This window comes from Heptranchias perlo, chromosome 2, assembly GCF_035084215.1.
Source record: "Heptranchias perlo isolate sHepPer1 chromosome 2, sHepPer1.hap1, whole genome shotgun sequence".
Classification (NCBI taxonomy): Eukaryota; Metazoa; Chordata; class Chondrichthyes; order Hexanchiformes; family Hexanchidae; genus Heptranchias; species Heptranchias perlo.
The window spans coordinates 136513554-136532256 of record NC_090326.1 but is presented as its reverse complement, the minus strand read 5'-3'; the positions used below and the strand labels follow the sequence as shown (position 1 = coordinate 136532256).

The 18703-nt window shown below is 42.9% G+C and overlaps 1 protein-coding gene across 6 annotated transcripts in view; it reads left to right on the top strand.

The window, feature by feature from the left end:
• znf438 (zinc finger protein 438) overlaps positions 1–18703 on the top strand; it is a 257100-nt gene that overhangs the window by 181202 nt on the left and 57195 nt on the right. For all 6 annotated transcript variants that reach the window (XR_010968362.1, XR_010968360.1, XM_068007411.1 and 3 more), the window contains exons 5-6: positions 2143–2268; positions 4652–6794. Coding sequence is in view for 4 of the 6 variants with exons in the window: in XM_068007411.1 (XP_067863512.1) it covers positions 2143–2268; positions 4652–6794 (2269 nt within the window). In the remaining 2 variants the exon portion in view is untranslated. The remainder of the gene's footprint in view (positions 1–2142; positions 2269–4651; positions 6795–18703) is intronic.

Here is an 18703-nt window from a genome sequence, read left to right as displayed (position 1 = left end):
GGCCCAGACTGCTTGAAATTTTCTCCACTCTGAGTTTTGCCTCACATTCCATATGTTTGTGGTGGGAGAAGTGAAATTGTTCCATAGAGTGGTTGGGGGTACGGGGAGCAGTGGGGAAGCGTCTTATTTTAGGCAGTGGTGATAGTTGTGCTAGTCTGTGCATCTCAGGTGGAATTTGCACCCCTGGAGACAGGCCTGGTATTCAGGGAAGTGGATCAGATGGGACATTAATGCTGGTCATGACCTTTGTGGCATCCTACATCTCTTTCCAAAAAGTTTGGATTCGGGGCAGGACCAGAGATGTGTGTCAGTGTGCCATATCCTCACCAGTATTCATCCGAGAGAGAGGGCAGGTTGTATGAAGTACATTGGGCTGTGATATGATAGCTGTATTAGCTTAATTTGATCATCACATATTCTATTGTGAGGGTTTGTTTCAAGATTCCCTTCCATTCTTTTTCTGTTATTTGGTGTCTGAGATCACATGCCCTGTTTAGACTTTCTGTAGGTTTGGTCCTATTACAGGTGAAGTATTATGTTTCTGGGTATCTTGGGGTTTGAGAATAAGTAGCTCTAGAGGGGTTGGTTCCCATTGGCTCCTGGAGGACGGGAATGATTTGGAGGTACCTGAACGCATCCTGCTGAGTGAAGTGGAATTTTTGCATTCCTTGTTGAAAGGACAAGATCTCACCTTCGTGAAAAAACTGGCCAAGCCTATTGATGCCCTTCTCATGCTAGACTTCAAATCAACTCTTGGATCATGTACCTGAGAGTTCTTTGTTGTGCCAGATTGGGGAGAATGCTGACAGACCTAGCAGAATCTTCAGTCATACACATGGCTCCTTCTGGATCAAAAGAGGATGGGTATTCTGCGGTGAGTGACTCACCTCCTGACTCCCCAAAGCCTTTCCACCATCTACAAGGCACAAGTCAGGAGTGTGATGGAATACTCTCCACTTGCCTGGATGAGTGCAGCTCCAACAACACTCAAGAAGCTCGACACCATCCAAGATAAAGCAGCCCGCTTGATTGGCACCCCATCCACCACCCTAAACATTCACTCCCTTCACCACCGGCGCACTGTGGCTGCAGTGTGTACCATCCACAGGATGCACTGCAGCAACTCGCCAAGGCTTCTTCAGCAGCATCTCCCAAACCCGCAACCTCTACCACCTAGAAGGACAAGGGCAGCAGGCACATGGGAATAACACCACTTGCACGTTCCCCTCCAAGTGACACACCATCCCGACTTGGAAATATATCGCCGTTCTTCATCGTCACTGGGTCAAAATCCTGGAACTCCCTTCCTAACAGCACTGTGGGAGAACCTTCACCACACGGACCGCAGCGGTTCAAGAAGACGGCTCACCCACCTTCTCAAGGGCAGTTAGGGATGGGCAATAAATGTTGGCCTTGCCAGCGACGCCCAAATCCCATGAACGAATTAAAAAAAAGCTTTTAGTCACCTGTACTAATATCTCCTTATGTGGCTCGGTGTCAAATTTTGTCTGATAACGCTCCTGTGCAGCGCCATGGGATTTACAATGTTAAAGGTACTATATAAATGCAAGTTGTTGTTGACCCATAATGGAAAGTTGCACCTTGCTGGGACAGGTTTTGGGGGAGAGGAGAAATAACATAGCCTTTTTGGACAAGAAGAGAAAAGCTGAGATTGCTTGCCTGTTTATCTGGAAGTGCTCTTCCTAGAGGCAGATCCTGGTCTGTCTTGCCATTCTGGCTGGACGGATTCTGCAAACCATGTAGGAAACATTTGAGGTGGTAGTTGAATTGTTTCCAAGGTCACTAATTAGAGATTTTAATGGAAAAATGGATGGGATCACAGTAATATCAGTAAAAAAAATCTCATATAACTTAATTTGATTTATTCAATCATTGCAAATCAGTGGGCCTAATTATAAATGGACAGAATCACAGAATGATGATACCGTAAATATCCAGGATCCCTTGCAAAAAAAAACAGATTTTGATTTTTTTTCAGTCACTAGGACAATGGCCTGAATATTTTCAATTACTTTGTTGCAAGCCAGTAAATTTGACTAGGAGTATTGGCAGCATTAGTATTTAGTTTGATTACTTTCTACCCTTGGAGATTGGTTTGTGACTGATTACTTACTGTTACAGGGCTGCAGTTATTTCATTTAAATCCAAATGAGAAACAGCAGGTATTGCCAACTGCATTTGGTCAACTTACACAAGACAAGCATGCTGGAATGACAGATGGACCTAATGGTGTACATAAGGACAAAGGTAAACGGCTGTAGAATCTGAATTAGCGCTATGAGAAATGTACAAGTGTATTGATCTGTACAGGGTTATACTATATGATCCAGCAGAACATATAATATGCTTCAAGAAATCTCCTTGAGAGAAGTGTAAGAATAGCTGAGAATTGCAGTAGCTCCTTTCAAAATTTTTAATTTTCACATAAAATAACTTTTATAACGCATTGTTTATGGCTCTTTTATGAATACACAAACCATATAAAACACCTGTCAGCACAGCTGTACAAAAGCGTGATTTTGTTATGGCTTGCACAGCTCGTGCATTCCAGATCATGACAACTCGCTGCGCAAAAAAATACTCCTCATCTCCCCTCTGGTTCTTTTCTGCCAATTATCTTAAATCTGTGTCCTCTGATTACTGACCCTCTGGCCAGTGGAAACAGTTTCTCCCTATTCTCTATCAAAACCTCTCATAATTTTGAACACCTCTGTTAAATCTCTCCTTAACCTTCTCTGCTCTTAGGAGAACAATCCCAGCTTCTCTAATCTCTCTTCACTCTCTCTTCAAATATTCTTGATATTTGAAAGAAAATTTTAAATGGGTATGAGGAAAGGGCAGGGAAATGGGACTAAGTGGATAGCTCCTTCAGAGAGCCAGCGCTGTAAAATTCTATGATTCAATGCCTTCACCTGCAGATTAGTTAGTTCTGCTGGCGAGTTTTTCAGAGGTGAGTGCTTTTCAGTAGTGGGTGTTCATCTTGCCTCACTTATCTGCAGCTATGTGCAGAAGGGATCAGTCAGGTGGAGTTTCGTGTACCAGGCAAAATTAGAATGCAGTCTAGATTCAGCCCACAGGCTAGGGCTGGACACCTCCACTCTAGTATGCACTGAAAGTACTAACTACCCAGGGTCTATACAATTCAAGCTCTACCCATTCATCTTATTTACCCTCTCCCCTCCCGACATTACTGCAGATCAGAAAGTGAATCTCTTTGGAATTTTCTGGTCAATCTTGGCGTTTAGATTATCGTTGGCAATTCATATATAATTGATTTTCCACAAGTTTTTGACATGCTCACTTATTGTAAGAAATTTTTGAGGATTCTTCCCAGCTAGCTGAAAACGGGCAAAGTAATAGAAGGGTTGGGGGTTGCAATGGGTGGCAAGCGAGCTGGGCTGAAAAATCCCTCTCACCAGCAACGTGAATTGCCATTTTAAGTGAGGTGAAAAATTCAAGTAATTTTCTCACTTGCGATTAACTTTTGTCTTTATCCCACTGTTTTCAATTCTTTACTGTTTCTTTTCTTTGACTTTTTCCACAACATTTGGCCTTACGTGACCCCGGTGCAGCTCTTCTCACTTCTAATAAATAGCTCCTCTTTTGCACTGAACATTTACTCTTATATGGCTTCATTTCCTCAGGTAACAATTTTTTAATGAGTGATCAATTAAACTAGATATGTTTAAAACCTCCTATTAATCAAGCATTGTCACTTGCAAAATTATTTTTCTAGTTCTGGGATGGGTTTCCCTCCTGTGATGACTAATATTAATTTGAAACAACTGACCAACTTTTACCACGGGCATTAAAAAAAATGTAACGTATGCATCAAATCTGTTAGAATTGTCAGCTTGGTTCAGTTGGTAGTATACTACCTCATAGTCAGATTGTGACATGGGTTCAAGCCCTACTCCAGCGCTGCATTTTTGGAGGTGCCGTCTTATGGATGAAAACTTAAATTGAGGCCCCGCCTGCCTATTTCAATGGTTCAGGTGAATTATAAAGATCCCATTGCACTGATGCAAGCAGAGAATTCTCCCGGTGTCCTGGCCAACATTCCTTCCTCAACCAACACCACCTAAACCAAATGAACCGGTTATTCATCTTATTGCTGCTTGTGGGATCTTATATGCAAAATGACTGCTGCATTTGCTTACATAACTATAGTTGCTGCATTTTGAAGTACTTCATTGTATATGGTATACCTTGAAATGTTTCTGACAGTATGTGATAAGCTGCTATATAAATACACATTTTTCTTTTCAATAATATTGACTGTTTCAAAAAGTAATTCAAAATTTTTGTGCCTCAAAGAGCTGTTGGGTGTCATTTGAATTTTTCTATGTCGCAGACAGCCAGTATCCCTGAATTCTCATGACCTGCAGATCTGTGGATCCTTTGGTTTGATGATTGTTCTTGTGATGTTGCTGTGGATACTCCGCAATGATTGTATTCAGCTCTGTGCAACATGTTACTTTCTTTTCAAATTTCAGTGATGCGAAATAGAGGCATAAGTGACGGAGAACACAGCATTGCTGTTCATAAAATAAAATGGCATTTAGCTTGAAAAACTGATCACAATTACACTGGGTTACTTAAATAGCTCGTTGTGTCCATTTTTCAACAGATGTACAAGGATCTTCAACCAGTATGACTGGTCAAAAGAGGAGTTTGCAGACTAAGGGTCATTTCAGGACCATTGCTCCAAAAGTTATTCCATCTTCAGTAGCGGCATCTGCTTCTTCCATGGTACCTCATTCTACCATCAGTGGAATTTCTACAGGACTTACCACTTCGTCAGATATTCAGGCTAATAAATTTACGACAAACAACACAAAGCCCATCATAATGCCTGCTCGGAGCTATGCACTGATGCCTGTTGCTGGTAAAGAGGGAACTTACTCACTTGTAGCTCTGCCACAGGTTGCTGCAGCTCCTCCACAAGCATCTCCAAAGGTCGAGAAAACAATCATAGGCTCTTGTACTGGTCTACCACAGGTTTCTCAAACGTGTAGACCTTCAGTAGTAGCATTTGGGCAGAGAGCACCTCATGTTGCTGCCACCGAGAAATTGAAGTTGCCAATTCCACGATATCAGTCTGTGTGGGCCAAAGCAGCCTTGAAGCAGGGAGCAGCCTCAAAACTGGCTGTGGTGAAGCCTAGTAATCTTCAATGTCGACCATGTATGCCGGGAGCGACATCAGTACAGGTTCAGCCAACTGCGGTGCCTGGTCATTCACAAATTCATCCAAGTGTAGTAGCACCTAAAACAGGATTGTTGGTCGAAGCGGATAAAGTAGGATCTGCACCCGCTGACGTCACAGTTCCTGCCACACTTCCCCAGGATACTGACGTGATGTTTGGACATTCTTCCACATCCAAATCCGATGTATTGAGAACAAATGAAATGAATCGGCCGATATCTCTTACCGTTTCAACCAGTATGGACAGATCTGTACCACAGGCTGTGGCAGAAAAAGTTTCTTTTAAGACCAGCCCGGATTCGCTGTCAGCATCATGCAGCCTTTCAACTTGGTCTGTTGTCCAAACTGACCGACAACCTCCACTTATCACAAAACATACTGGACCTGTTAGTTCTGTGCCAATAATGCAGTTTGGAAATTCAGTTCAGTTTATTGCACCTACTGCTGCACCAAAAGGCAAAGTTCCCATTTTACCGTACTCTCGAGTGAAAGACACTATCTTTCTTAACCGTAAACAAAATCAAACTCCTTTTGCAACATCATCTACCCAATTAATGGCTAGAGTCCCCACTGCAATGTCAATTAATGATCAGTCTAGAATTGCTGAAATGTCTAGAAATATTTGTATGGTTTCTGATTTTCACAGGGAGAGTGCTCAGAAACCTGGTAGTCAGTTGCCATTTATGCCGATGGACAGTGCCTACGTACGTACATCAGACAAAGTGATTATAAATAGACTAAAGAAGCCAAACAGTAATGTACTCCAGCACAGATTAGTAAGGAAAAGAAAGGTCACAGATAATGTAACCATTTCTAAAACAAAAAGGTTTAAGTCCTGTAATCTCCTGAGCAGAATGCAGGAAGATAAGGACAAGGTGAAATGTGATTCTTCTCGAGAATCTGGCACTTTCAAAGTGGGAGAAGAAAGCATAAAAACAGTAACAAATGAAAATTCAGACAAAACAGCAGCAGTGCTGAAGAAGTTTTGTAACATCATGCCCAAGCCTGTGGCAGTTATGCAGGCTGTAGCTCCACTAGCATTATCTGGGGGAATGGTTACTGTCCAGAATCTTGAGAGTGTAAAACCAGGGACTGCACCAAGTGATGCAACAATGAGCAAAACTGATAACTTTATACAAGCCGCCAGTACATCTGCATACTGCAGAAACTTGCCTGAGCACTTAGTCTTGGATAAACAAGCATATAAATGCAATGTTTGTAGTCGAGGGTTTCAGCTTAAACATCACCTTCAAGATCATTTGAATATTCACTCTAAGAGCAGGCCTTACTGCTGTCGCATTTGCCATAAGGCCTACAGTCATTCAGGCAGCCTAAGCACTCACATGAAACGGTGTCACAGTGAAGTACACCGTAAGAAGCTCATGTGCTGCGAGTTTTGTGCAAAACTTTTTGGACACATTGGCGTCTACTTTTTTCATCTTAAAGAAATCCACAAGATCTTAATCAGCAATGAGTATTCTAGCAATTCGCTAATGTCAGATAAGAATGACGGAAACGTCAAGCCAGAACAAATGGAAATTGTGCAGTGTCTGCCTCCATCAGACAGGTAAAGTAGAAATCAAACTATTGAAAAGTTGTCTTGTGACAATACAGCTATCTGTCCCAGTCGTGCTTGTGTTTACATTATTCTGAGGGATACGTCTATTATGATTTTCTTTTTATACTGCGATGCACTCTTATTAAGGGAACAAATGCAATGTTTTTTCAAGGCTGATTTAATGGGTTCACTGCTGCTCTGTGTCACTGTTACAATATCAGTTCCTGTTGAGTTTCGTTCAGCCTTGTCTTTATAGAACCGTACACGTCTACAGCACAGAGGCGATCATTTGGCCCACCTTGTCTGTGCTGACTCTTTGGCAGAGCAATCCAAAACTGATCCCACTGTCTCGGTCTTCCCCCAATAGCCCTCTATCTTTGATCCAAATATTTATCCAATTTTACCTTCAAAGATGCAATGATCTCTGTCTCATTCACTCCCTGTGGCAAAACATTGCATGCTGCAACAACCTTTTGTGCAAAGAAATTTCTTCTTGCTCTCTTAGAGAGAATTTTAAATTGATGACTCCTCATCACTGATTCCACAACTTTGCCTCTTCACTTTATCAAATCCCTTCATAATTTTAAAAACCTTTAGTAAATCTCTCCTTCGCCTTCTCTGCTCTAGTGGAAATAGTCTCAGTATTTCAAGTCTCTCCTAATAACATGAGTTTTCCATTGCTGGCATCATCCTGGTGAATCTAAATTGTATGATCTCTATAGTTGTCCTTTCTGCTAAGAACATACTATGAATTGTCCTCTTTTTTTTTCTGCCAGCCCTTCGCTCTTTCTCTCCTGACGGTAATAACTCATCCAGACGAGGAAGATCCCAGGTTTGACCTCTGATCTGTGCTGAGTTGGTTGAGTGATAATAATAGTGCTACAGTTGGCCTCAGTATCTCTGAGTTGGTGAGGGAAAAATCTGTCAGTTTTCCTGCTCCTGATCGCTATTCAGTCACGTGTTGTCAAGAGCATGTGTGTGGGCAGTGTTAGGCTCAGCTCTGGTGCCCTCCGTAGTCACCGTCTTGGCTCATATGTGAAGAATGGCCACTTGGGTGAAGTATTTGAGCGCAGACTTCAGGAGAGGAGAAATTCAGAGTGTGGAAAAAGGTGAAAATCCAGTCTCCTGCCACAATGATTCTAGAATGAAACTTCATATCAAATAAAGGTCATCACCTGCATCATTTGTATTTATTATAAGGATAAACTGATATTTGATGGGTTTGTGTCATTACAAACATTGTCCTCTTTTTGCAGAGACTTCTTTTGAATGCACCTTTGCTCATAATCCCAGTTCAGCTGAGAAATGACAGTTGATGTGAATAGTAGTTATCAACTTGTGCGTGTTGAACAGTTGATTTGATCACGAGCTCCAGTGGAACTTTGCGCTTATTGCAACAATTGAGAACATAATGGTGTTTTTTTCTGACCCACCAAAACACTCCCATGTGTCTCAGAAGTTCTGTTTACACTAGGAAAATTTTGTTAACAAAAACAAACCATCCTCCAATATAAAGTTGCCTGCATAGCCAATACAGATGTGTTCGCCTCCGTCTGTTCACCAAGCCTCGGTTGCACCATCCCTGGGTGGTTTGCAGTTTTGTTTAGATTTGACTGAACAATTGCAAGAATGTAGCAACATGTGAAAGCAGTTAGTAATGCGTGGAGGCCACATGCTAACCTAAGATTTGGGCAAATATGTAAGGTTTTCTATGTAGCATATTTTAGTGATGACTCTTTTTTTCTCTCTGAACTACTTCTCGATGTTGAAAGGGACATTGGTGAACAGTCCTCTGCCTTGTAACTGTTGTAATATCAGCTCCTGCTGAGTTTCATGTGGATCATGCAGCCTTGTCTTCACTGCTAAGATTACCAGCGACTGCACAATGTAAAAAAAAAATTCTGCCAATTTTCCCCTCCCCCTACTACCTTGAGTTATTGACTAATTTCCATGCTACAATTCCACTGATGCCAGTTGCCCTTGGGTACCTTGACGGAGTGGCTATTCTTCACATGTGAGCCTATAAATTGAGTGTTGGCATGCTAGTCACAGCAGGGAGCATCACAGCCGAGTCCAATCCTGTCCTTGCCATGCACCCGACCAGCAGCAGTCACTGGGAGTGTTTGTTTTTCTCACTTACCCTAATTCATGGCACCTGGGCCAATTATAATGCCCAAATCCTCCTGTGCTGAAAGCAACCCACTCTGGACACACTGGGGTTCAAACCCAGGACCTTCCTGGTCTGTATGGCTGTGTTACTCATTGCCTTAACCAACTGAGTCAGTAGGGAAAAGCACAATATAGATTATGAGTTAGACTTCAGCTGAAGACAGTGCTTTACCATATATCTACTTTGTTGAAGACTGTTTAATTCTTTGCCAAGAACCTTAATTTTTTTTAAAAATAATATTTTAGGTGAATATTTGTTCACCTGCTGGGATATTCATTGCAAACATCCAGCACTCCCGGGTCAGATATAAAACAGCTAGTTGAAAAGTAAAGTGCCAAAAAGACAGTGCCTTAATGTCCCCTCCCCACGCCCCAGAGAATAGACCTCAACGTTACTGGAAATGAGACGTAGGCTTAGAAAATTTGGACATTTTTGATCGTCCAGTAGTGTAACTTGTTGATATAGCAATGTCTCAGTATAGTAGCAGGATGTGGGTTTGTGCTGTAGTAGGCTCCCCCCCACCCCCCACCCCACAGTGGAAGTTACCTTTCTCGCCCAAGCTTTCAGTGAGGTCTTGAGCAGAGAATGATGATTTCCCTCATAAGATGAAAGGGAAATGTGAGAGTGAGTCATCTTAAGCTCTCTAATGCTTAGAGGCCTTGGAGAACATAACCTGCCTTTTGATCTCAAGAATATAAAAATCGAGAAATACAAATTTTTAACTTAATTTAGTTTTGTTTATGTTATGATGTAAAAATAATTTATCTGAAAAACGTCATCCTGTTGAGCAACACCAGTTGATTTCAATTACTATTAAAACTCCTTTTCTTTTTAAATGTCATCAAACTAACGACTCACTCACATACAGAGATATGTGAGCACTTCACAGGGCATTGGACAGAAGAGTGGTTACCAAACGAGGAAGAAAATGGATTAGGAAGGGGTGAAAGCACAGTAGAAGGAAAGGGTCTTTAGGAGGCTTTTGAAAACAGGGAAGTGCTGAGGGACTGAATTCCAAAGGGAAGGGACATAGTGGTTGAAGGAACAACTGCTCATGGAGCAGAGGCAGTGGGAAGAGAGGAGACACCAAGGGTCCGATATTAGGAGGTCGGCGGGTTGGCAGCGGGGAGTCGATTGGGCGCGTGGGTAACCCCCCGCAATCGCAGCTTGATTGAAGGTACTTACCTTTGCTTCCGGGTTTCGCGCTGGAAAGCTGCGCAGCAGGCAGACTGTGCATGCGCAGCATAGGCTGTCAGCTGGAGGAGCCCTATTTAAAGGGGCAGTCCTCCTCTGACTGTTGCTGCAGAAAATAGGCAAAATTACAGCATGGAGCAGCCCAGGGGGAAGGCTGCTCCCAGGTTTAATGATGCCTCACTCCAAGTCTTATTGGATGGGGTTAGGAGGAGGGGGAGGACAGAGATCTTCTCCCCGGTGGACGGGAGGAAGTGGCCTGCCACCAAGAAGGCCTGGCTCGAGGTGGCAGAGGAGGTCACCACCATCAGCAACATATTGTGCACCTGCATACAGTGCAGGATGCGCTTCAATGACCTAAGTAGGTCAGCCGAAGTGAGAACACTTACTCATTCCTCTACACACCGTCTGCCACATCACCACCCCCACCCCACATCTCCTTCTGCGCTGCCAACACTACTCTATCACATCACTCCTCACACCCACTCAAAGCTCATCCTCATCTTACCTGCACTTACTCACCTCGCCAGTACTCATCCCACCACTACCACTCAACCCAATCCTCATACATTCTCATGGCTCTATCTCATACTCACCCTCTCATGCATCTTTTTCACGGTCAGCCTCACTCAACCTGCCACTACCTGTGCAATAGGAAGCCTAAGGCAAACGTGTCGTGAGCATGAAGGGGATGCACAAGGGTGTTTGAGGGTTTGTCATGGTTTTTACTTATATTTAATTTCTGATCAACTCACATTACATATTATTTTGTCACCACTACTGCCACGTCTTTGCGAATCTTGTCTGGTTTGTGCAATAATGCCCTTTCCTGAGGATCACAATGAAGACCCACAACTGATGCCACCCATTGTGTCACTGCAGAGTGGGTGTAGGTGTATTTGCAGGGCTCTTTTGTGCAGACGACTGAGAGACGTCGGCCATGTCCCCGGTGGCACCCTGGAGGGATGCAAAGGAGAAGTTGTTGAGGGCAGTGGTGACTTTGACAGCGACAGGTAAGATGATGATGCTCGGGCCAGCCGGGAGCAGCTCGGCATGAAGGAGGTTGCAGATGTCCACGACTACATGTTGAGTGACTCTGAGCCTCCATGTGCACTGCTGCTCAGAGAGGTCCAGGAAGCTGAGCCTCGGTCTGTGGACTCTGTGGCGAGGGTAGTGCCTTCTGCGATGCATCTCTCTCTGCCGTTGCCCACCCTTCTGCTGTGCAGGTGGATGTGTCACAGCACTGTGTTATGGAGCTCCACATGTCAGAGGTGGACGCGAGGCTGGTGATGCTGCTCCTCCTCCATCCGGAAGATGTACATTTGAGGGGGTCCGCAAGGTTGGTAAATGTGTCTGGACACCGGGGTAAGTGTGCAAGTTTGTGAATTTTATTGTTAGGAGGAGGGTGGTGGAGGCCAAACTTTGTCCAAAGTGACAGAGTGGCCTCCTGCAATGAGTGAGGGTCTTCCCCCCTCCCCCCCCCCCCCCCCTGTCAAATGGACCTTTGCAGCTGTCACAGGCTGATGGCTGCAACACGTCCATTTCAACTGGGAGTGTTTCCCCCAGTACAGGAAACAGTCCCAGTTGACTTAAAAATCCCACCCCTCCTAAAATATCAGGTCTGTAAACGACCTGAAATACCTAGTCAATTACTTTAAGTGGGATCCGCCGGCTTTAATTGCCGGCGGGAATCCCACATGCGAGGGCTGTGCGCACATGTAAGTGCGTCACTGGGGAACCCGGAAGTGGGCGGGTTGGAGCCGGGCTCCGGACCCGCCCCGGGAATCCTCGATTTTTGGAGCCTCCCTCACCCCCCCCCCCGCCCCCGCCACGAACGCACCTGCTCGGGGGTGCGAAAATCGAGCCCCAAGTCTCAGAGGAGTGTCAGGCTCACGGAGGGCTTCATGGCTGGAAGAAATCGCTGAGGTCGGGTGGGATTCAGACAATGGAGGGATTTTGAAGGCTAGGACAAGCATTTTGAATTGGATCTTTAACAACAATGAGTGTCTGGATATTGTTACTGAACTTCTGTTCTCCTGATATTTTGGCTCTGAGCCAATGGACCAGCTTTGCAATAAGTTACTTTTGGGTAAATCAGCTTCAAATGGCTATTCATCTTGTGCACACTGACTAAGTGTGTGAACAAATATATATAATCCCTGAGTTTAACTCTGAGCACTTTGTATCATTTCAAAGAACACAAGTCCTGTTTTATGTGTGTTACTGTAAATTAATTTACTACAAATAAACTCAGGAGTATAATTTTAATAACTATTATCTGGGTTCTCCCCAGGAAATTTTTTGAAGTGGGTGGTGTGTACAAAAAGTACCGATCAACACAAAGTAAGCATGGGTGCTGCTCGTCCCCACTGCTGTATTCTTTGTGTGGGGTGTGGCTATAAAACGAGAACACTTAAGAGGTAGTTTGTTTCAAAAATATTATACCCCTTTCCTCTACCCATGTCCTCATGGCACTTCCCCATACCTCACGCAAGCGTTCATCCTTGATGTGTCACCGAGAGAGTGCGTGTTGGCAGGCTATTCAACCATGAGAGTATCACTGCCAAGCCTGGTGTGCCCTCACCTGAACTCCACATTTTCCAGCAGGGGTCACTGGATAGCGATCATAAATGGGAACCCCGGTTGACTTCTCTTTAAATCCTTCCCCAGTCCGTGGGAGCTGAGGTCAGTTGTAACACCCCAATTACTGAAGACAGAGATTAATGGTGGTACTTATTTTCTAGAGAAAATGGATAGTTGATGAGGAAAAGTCAGTTATTTCAACCAAAAATGTAAATCTTCAAATTAACTGTTATTTAAAATCTCTACATTTTTTAAACACTTTTGGTCCTATAGGTTAATCTGGTTAGGTGAAACCATTACTTAGAATTACTTGATAACACAAAAGGGATTTTCGGTCCTATTTGTATTCATTGTAATTGTTTCAACCGTTCAAAATAACGGGCAGCTCTCAGTGATTTGTTCCTGTTGCTTTGTAACTCGCCATTGGCGGGGGGGGGGGGGGGGTGGGGGGTGGGGGAGCCCTCTGGTTTTCCTACTTTTTTTTAAGCGAAGTGTCTGCTCTCCCCTCCAACTGAAGTCAGGAGCTTGCCATGTGGGAAATCGTGGACACAAACCTGAAGGTCAACCTTGGTACTCCAACATGACCCCGAGTTTTCTTGGTCCCATTTATGTGTGATCTATGGAATAGAAATCCTGGTTATAAATAATCGACATTTGATGCAAAATATTAACGTAAAGTTTTTCTTCACTAAATATTTTTGATATGATTGTAGCACCTTTTGTAAATTGTAGGTTAGTGTTTAATGAATGTCTTGTTCACTGTGTAATAATAAAGAAGCTGAGATAAGCTGTAGAAAACAACCCAAATTCCTGCCCTGTTCCAAACCAATACGCATTACGTACTTTGTTCAGCAGAGTAGATTTTATTGAACCTATGGGGAATGCACTGTAGGTTACAACACTCCCAAAATTGACAGCGAGTCCGATTATAAATTGTGATTTGAGTTATTATTGGAGTTCTGGCCAGCTTTCATTAAAATAATTTTGCATCATTGTACTTACAAGTTTTTTTTTAAATCCTGTTTTCTCATCTTTAATCACTTCCTCTCCTGAAAGCAATAACCAGTGCTGATGTACAATTCCACAGGTACCATCATCATTCTGGTACTTCACTCAAATGACCATGTTTCATGTGTAAATCTCGACAGTCATAGTCAGCAAACTAGTCAAATTTGTATGGGCGTGGGGGTAGCAGAAATATCACAGCTGAATCCAAACCTCAATTACTTTGAGGTGTCTTTTGCTCGCATTTTCATAATCCTGAAGAAAATCTTTGTGCCCTAAGACAGATAATATGATTTAGTGTTTATTTAAAGAGCATTGAAAAGTGTTTGGCAAGCCTTTTCTGTGTTGCTTGTCAACCCAATGTGAGCTATATCATCACTGATTATATCTACACACACTTAAAAAAAATGAAGTTTGATATCTGAGACTATCAGTGCCAGAGTGTGGTAGGATGCAGGTTCAATTCTCCCTGCACTCAATTTCTGATTTCAGCAGTGTATATTCAACTGTGAGGAAATCCTGATCAAGGAAGGAAGAAAAATTGGAGGAAGCATCGTACCTGAGCTAGTCTTTTTTTCCTGATGGCTGGTTGGAACAGCACTGTTTGGCCTGAAGTGGTTCAGGTATTTGTCCTCTTGGCGTGACTGATGTGCTGTCAGGGTACAAAAATGGAGAACAAAAATTCAGCAAACCTTCAAAAAAAAATTAGACTGTCTCACAATACCAACATCAGAGAAATTGACAGATATCGCAACTCCTATGACATGAACCCCAAAAGCAAAGTTTTGTTGCAGACTTTTCAGAAGCGGATGGAACCTATCCAAAAACTTCTCCAAAACAGGAGACATTGCTCTTAATTAGTTTTAGTTAACTTTTCCACTTTGTTCACTTATAAATTTTGGCCTCAGCTTTGCATGTCTCCCATGTGGGAGCAGCTTTTTTTCCATTTGGACTTCACCTTTTAAACTTGTGTGGTGTTTCTAAATTCTTTGTTCCTCTTTGATGGCTGTGTGTGGCTATAACTTCCCTGTTCCCAAGTGACTAAACAGCAATCATCCATAGTCAGTAAATCTAAATAATGGTTTGAGATCGTCTTTGCTTTTGTATTTTCTTATATTGTGCCTTTTTAGATGATCCACAAGGATGACACTGAGCTGCCCCAGTGTTATAAACAGAAAAAACAAATTTACATATATTTCCCCTATCTGCGCCATCCTCCGCGCCATTTCAAAAAAACAAAAGGAGACTTATAAAACTAAATCATAACATTGTTGTTCGTGTCTATTAGACACTCTATTCCTTGCAGTGCCCACCGGTCGTGGAAGGGAATCATGCCTTTTTTAAATGATCCATGTGGTTTGCTGTCAGTGACTGCACCATTTTTATTTCAGAGATTGCAAGAGTCCCAACAACCAGATTTTTTTTCAGCTCCTGCAGCTGTTTTACTAATTATTAAAGCAGTTTCCTCAGTATTGAATTGAAATGAAGCTTCAACCAGAAGTCTTGATTTAATGTTTCTGGTCTTTATTAAGATTAACTGCAGGTTAAAAAAAGATTAATGTAGCAAATTTCACCCCGAGACTGTGACATTAATATTATTTTTGCTGTGCTTACAGGCTTCCTAATCAAAAAAAATTAATTCTAGTAAGAGTTGCATGGTGACTCTAATGGGAGCCTAATGGTTTATGCTATGAACATCATAGAACCAGAGGACATAGATTTAAGGTGATTGGCAAAAGGTGACATGAGGAAAAACTTTTTTACGTAGCGAGTGGTTAGGATCTGGAATGCACTGCCTGAGGGGATGGAGGAGGCAGATTCAATCGTGGCTTTCAAAAGGGAACTGGATAAGTACTTGAAAGGAAAAAAAATTGCAGGGCTTAAGGGGTTGGGGCGGGGGATTGGGACTAGCTGGATTGCTCTTGCATAGGGCCGACACGGCCTCCTACTGTGCTGTAACCTTTCTATGATTCCCAGCCTATGTTACACCAGGGTGGAAATGAAACGGTTGCTTTTCCAAAAGGCAGGGAGGAAAAATCAGAGGGGTAATTGCTCTGGGCTGCTACTGTGCACTACCTGGTGGCAAGTAACAAAGCTGTGCATTAACAGGGGATAAAGAATTGGTCTGCAACCAATCCTAGTGAGCCATGGGTGACACATATGCAGAGACACTAGAAAGAAGGGAAGAGAATAAAATAACTTAGTTCCTTGGTATTTTTCTTTTGCCTAATATAGAGGAAGTTTTTTTTTTAACATCTGTCTGTCTGTATACAAAGTTAGACCAGCTACCTTTAAGTGAAAAATAAAAAAAACAGGAAATCTGAAGCTAATCAGCAAGTGTGTCAGTATCTGTGCAGAAAAGAGACCATTTAAAATTTTAGTTGCAATCGTTCATCAGAACTGAAAAAAATAGAAATGAACAGCATTGCAAGGAAAACAAAAAAAATGAGCAAGGAAATATGGGTGAAATGGCCTGCTACTGTACTTAAAAGGAAAACAGGAGATGGTTAGATGGCAGAGATGATATTTACATATTATGGAAAGAAACATAATGAAAAAAATTGAAGACATGAGAGGCAAAGTCAATAGTTAAGTCACTGTAGGTTGGGGGGTGGGCAAGCAGGTTGGGGGGGGGGGTCTAGAATGGTCTGAAATGGAAACAGGAGAAGCTGGTAAAACAGGGCAGGATCCAGTGGTATGAGGAGATGATCAATAGGCCAACGTAAAATATGGAGATTCCCCCATCAGCACGTGTTCTGACAGAAGATGTCCACCTTAAGTAATACAACATTTATATATTGCTGGTCGATCTCCTGTGGGAATGCAGATGGGAAGTCAAGAGCAAATGTAGTCTTGGGTGAAGCAGGGGAAGGATTTAGAGCCGGACAGGTAGACATAATTCAGTCCCCACTTTAAAATGATAATTATTGCCCTTAATTTTATATTTCAATGTTAACTCCAATGTCCACATTTCTAAATGAAGCTACCTGTGTAAACGTATCATGCTGCAAATACACCATCCCACCAGTAGTAGTGCTGCCCCACCTCTACTGGGGGAAGGTGCAATTACAGTATGGCAAGTTTACATCGGCAAATACCACTATAAATGTGGACATTTATAATGTAAGCTAGCTCTTCAGGATCCTTCAAATCTGTTATTACCCAACTATGTGCTCTCTCTTCTCTCACCAGTTCATGTTGGAGTAGTTCCAATCTGGTTTCTAACCTCCATCAAGATCACCAAGTAGCATCCCATGGGGGTGAAGCAGCAGCCTGCTGTCCTCAATTTCTCTACTGCCTACGATATTGACCACAACACTGTTGACCATTTCGTTCTTCTCCACGATCTCTCCTCCACATCCACGTCCCTGGTACAACTCTATTATAGTTCCACTCTTACCTGTTCCATCACCTATCACCCTGTCCTTCCTGACCTATACTGTTTCCCCATTCCCCCAATGCCTCAAATGTTAAGATTCTGACCGACAAATCTCTCCATGGCTTCGGTCCACCCGATCTCTGAAACCTCCTCCAGCCTTGTATTCCCCCAGAACACACTGTTCCTCTGATTCTGACCTCTTGTATGTCCCCTTCTCTGCAATGGCAGCAGAGCCATAAGTGGACTGGGTCCTATTCTCTGGAATTCCCTCTCTAAACCTCTTGGCCTCCCCACCCCTCCCTCCTTTAAATCCTCGCTAAACCCATTTCTTTGGCCAAGTGCTTGGCACTGTACCTAATCTCTCCTTTCTCTGGCTGGGCGTATGTGTTCTATACACCTAGCTGCAAAGTGATTTTATATTAAATGCTCTGTTTAAATACAAGTTATTGTTAACCAACACAGTTGCTGCATTTCCTCAAATGGCTTTTCCTCCCATGCCCATGTGATCACTTTGGGGGCATCGGGATTCTCAATCTTGATGACATCATCCACAGCCACATGGATGCTACCTATTGACTGCCATCATTGAACCGACATTAAATCTTCGACGAATCAAAACTGCCCACAGTACATGTTTTCAAAACTGAAGCCATTTGGCTCTTGCCAGCTTCTACCAATCCCATTAGCCTCCCTGGCTGCTTGCTTAGGTTAAAACCTAGTGGGGAATAGCCTTATTCTTTTCCTTGACTTAAAGCTGAATGTTTTACCTCACATCCAGTCCATTGCCAGGACTGCCTTCATTCATCTTGGGACATTGCCCAACTACACTGGCTCCCCAAGCCATAGGGAATCAACTTCAAGATCCTCAAACCTCACCGCACCCTATGAGCAAAATCTTATCCAGAGGTGTTTCCCAGCCTGAACTCTCCATTCCTCTGACTCCAGATCACTGCTTATCTCCTGCTTCCTCTGTTCATCTATCTGAGGCTGATCCTTCACCCATTATGCTTCTGCCATCTGGAACTCTCATCCTAAATTATTTTCCCTTGCTTCCACTTCAAAAGCTTCCTGAAAAAAGCCTCTCTTCCACTGTGCCTTTGGGCTCCCACCTCCCCCCAAATCCTCTATTTCCTGTGCAGTATCCACCTTTTCCCCCTTGACAGTGCTCTGAGGAGACATTCTCTTGCATGTGGAGTACTGTATAAATACGTAAAAATGTTTCATGAAGCTGGAAGTTAATTTTGTTAATTAACAGTTAATTCCTTTTCAGAACAAGTTGAATTTCCCAACAGTAAAATTGTGCTGGAGATTGCTGTTGTGAATGATTACTTTTTCCACTGTTGCTTAATTCATCTAAGTGGCGCAGTATTAAATGGCTGTTCATAGCTGCAGGTTTTTAAAAGGGAGTAACCTGTAAAACACAGACCAGTCAGAGGGGGAAAAAAAACACGTTTTTATTAGGTAACGGATAGTTAGACACATTAGGAAATCTGCCACATTACTCACAACGTATGTGCTCTGGAAATAAGATGTGAGATCAGCTTTTCCTCACCTTTAATGATTAGACTATTAATATGTACTCTGAGCCTT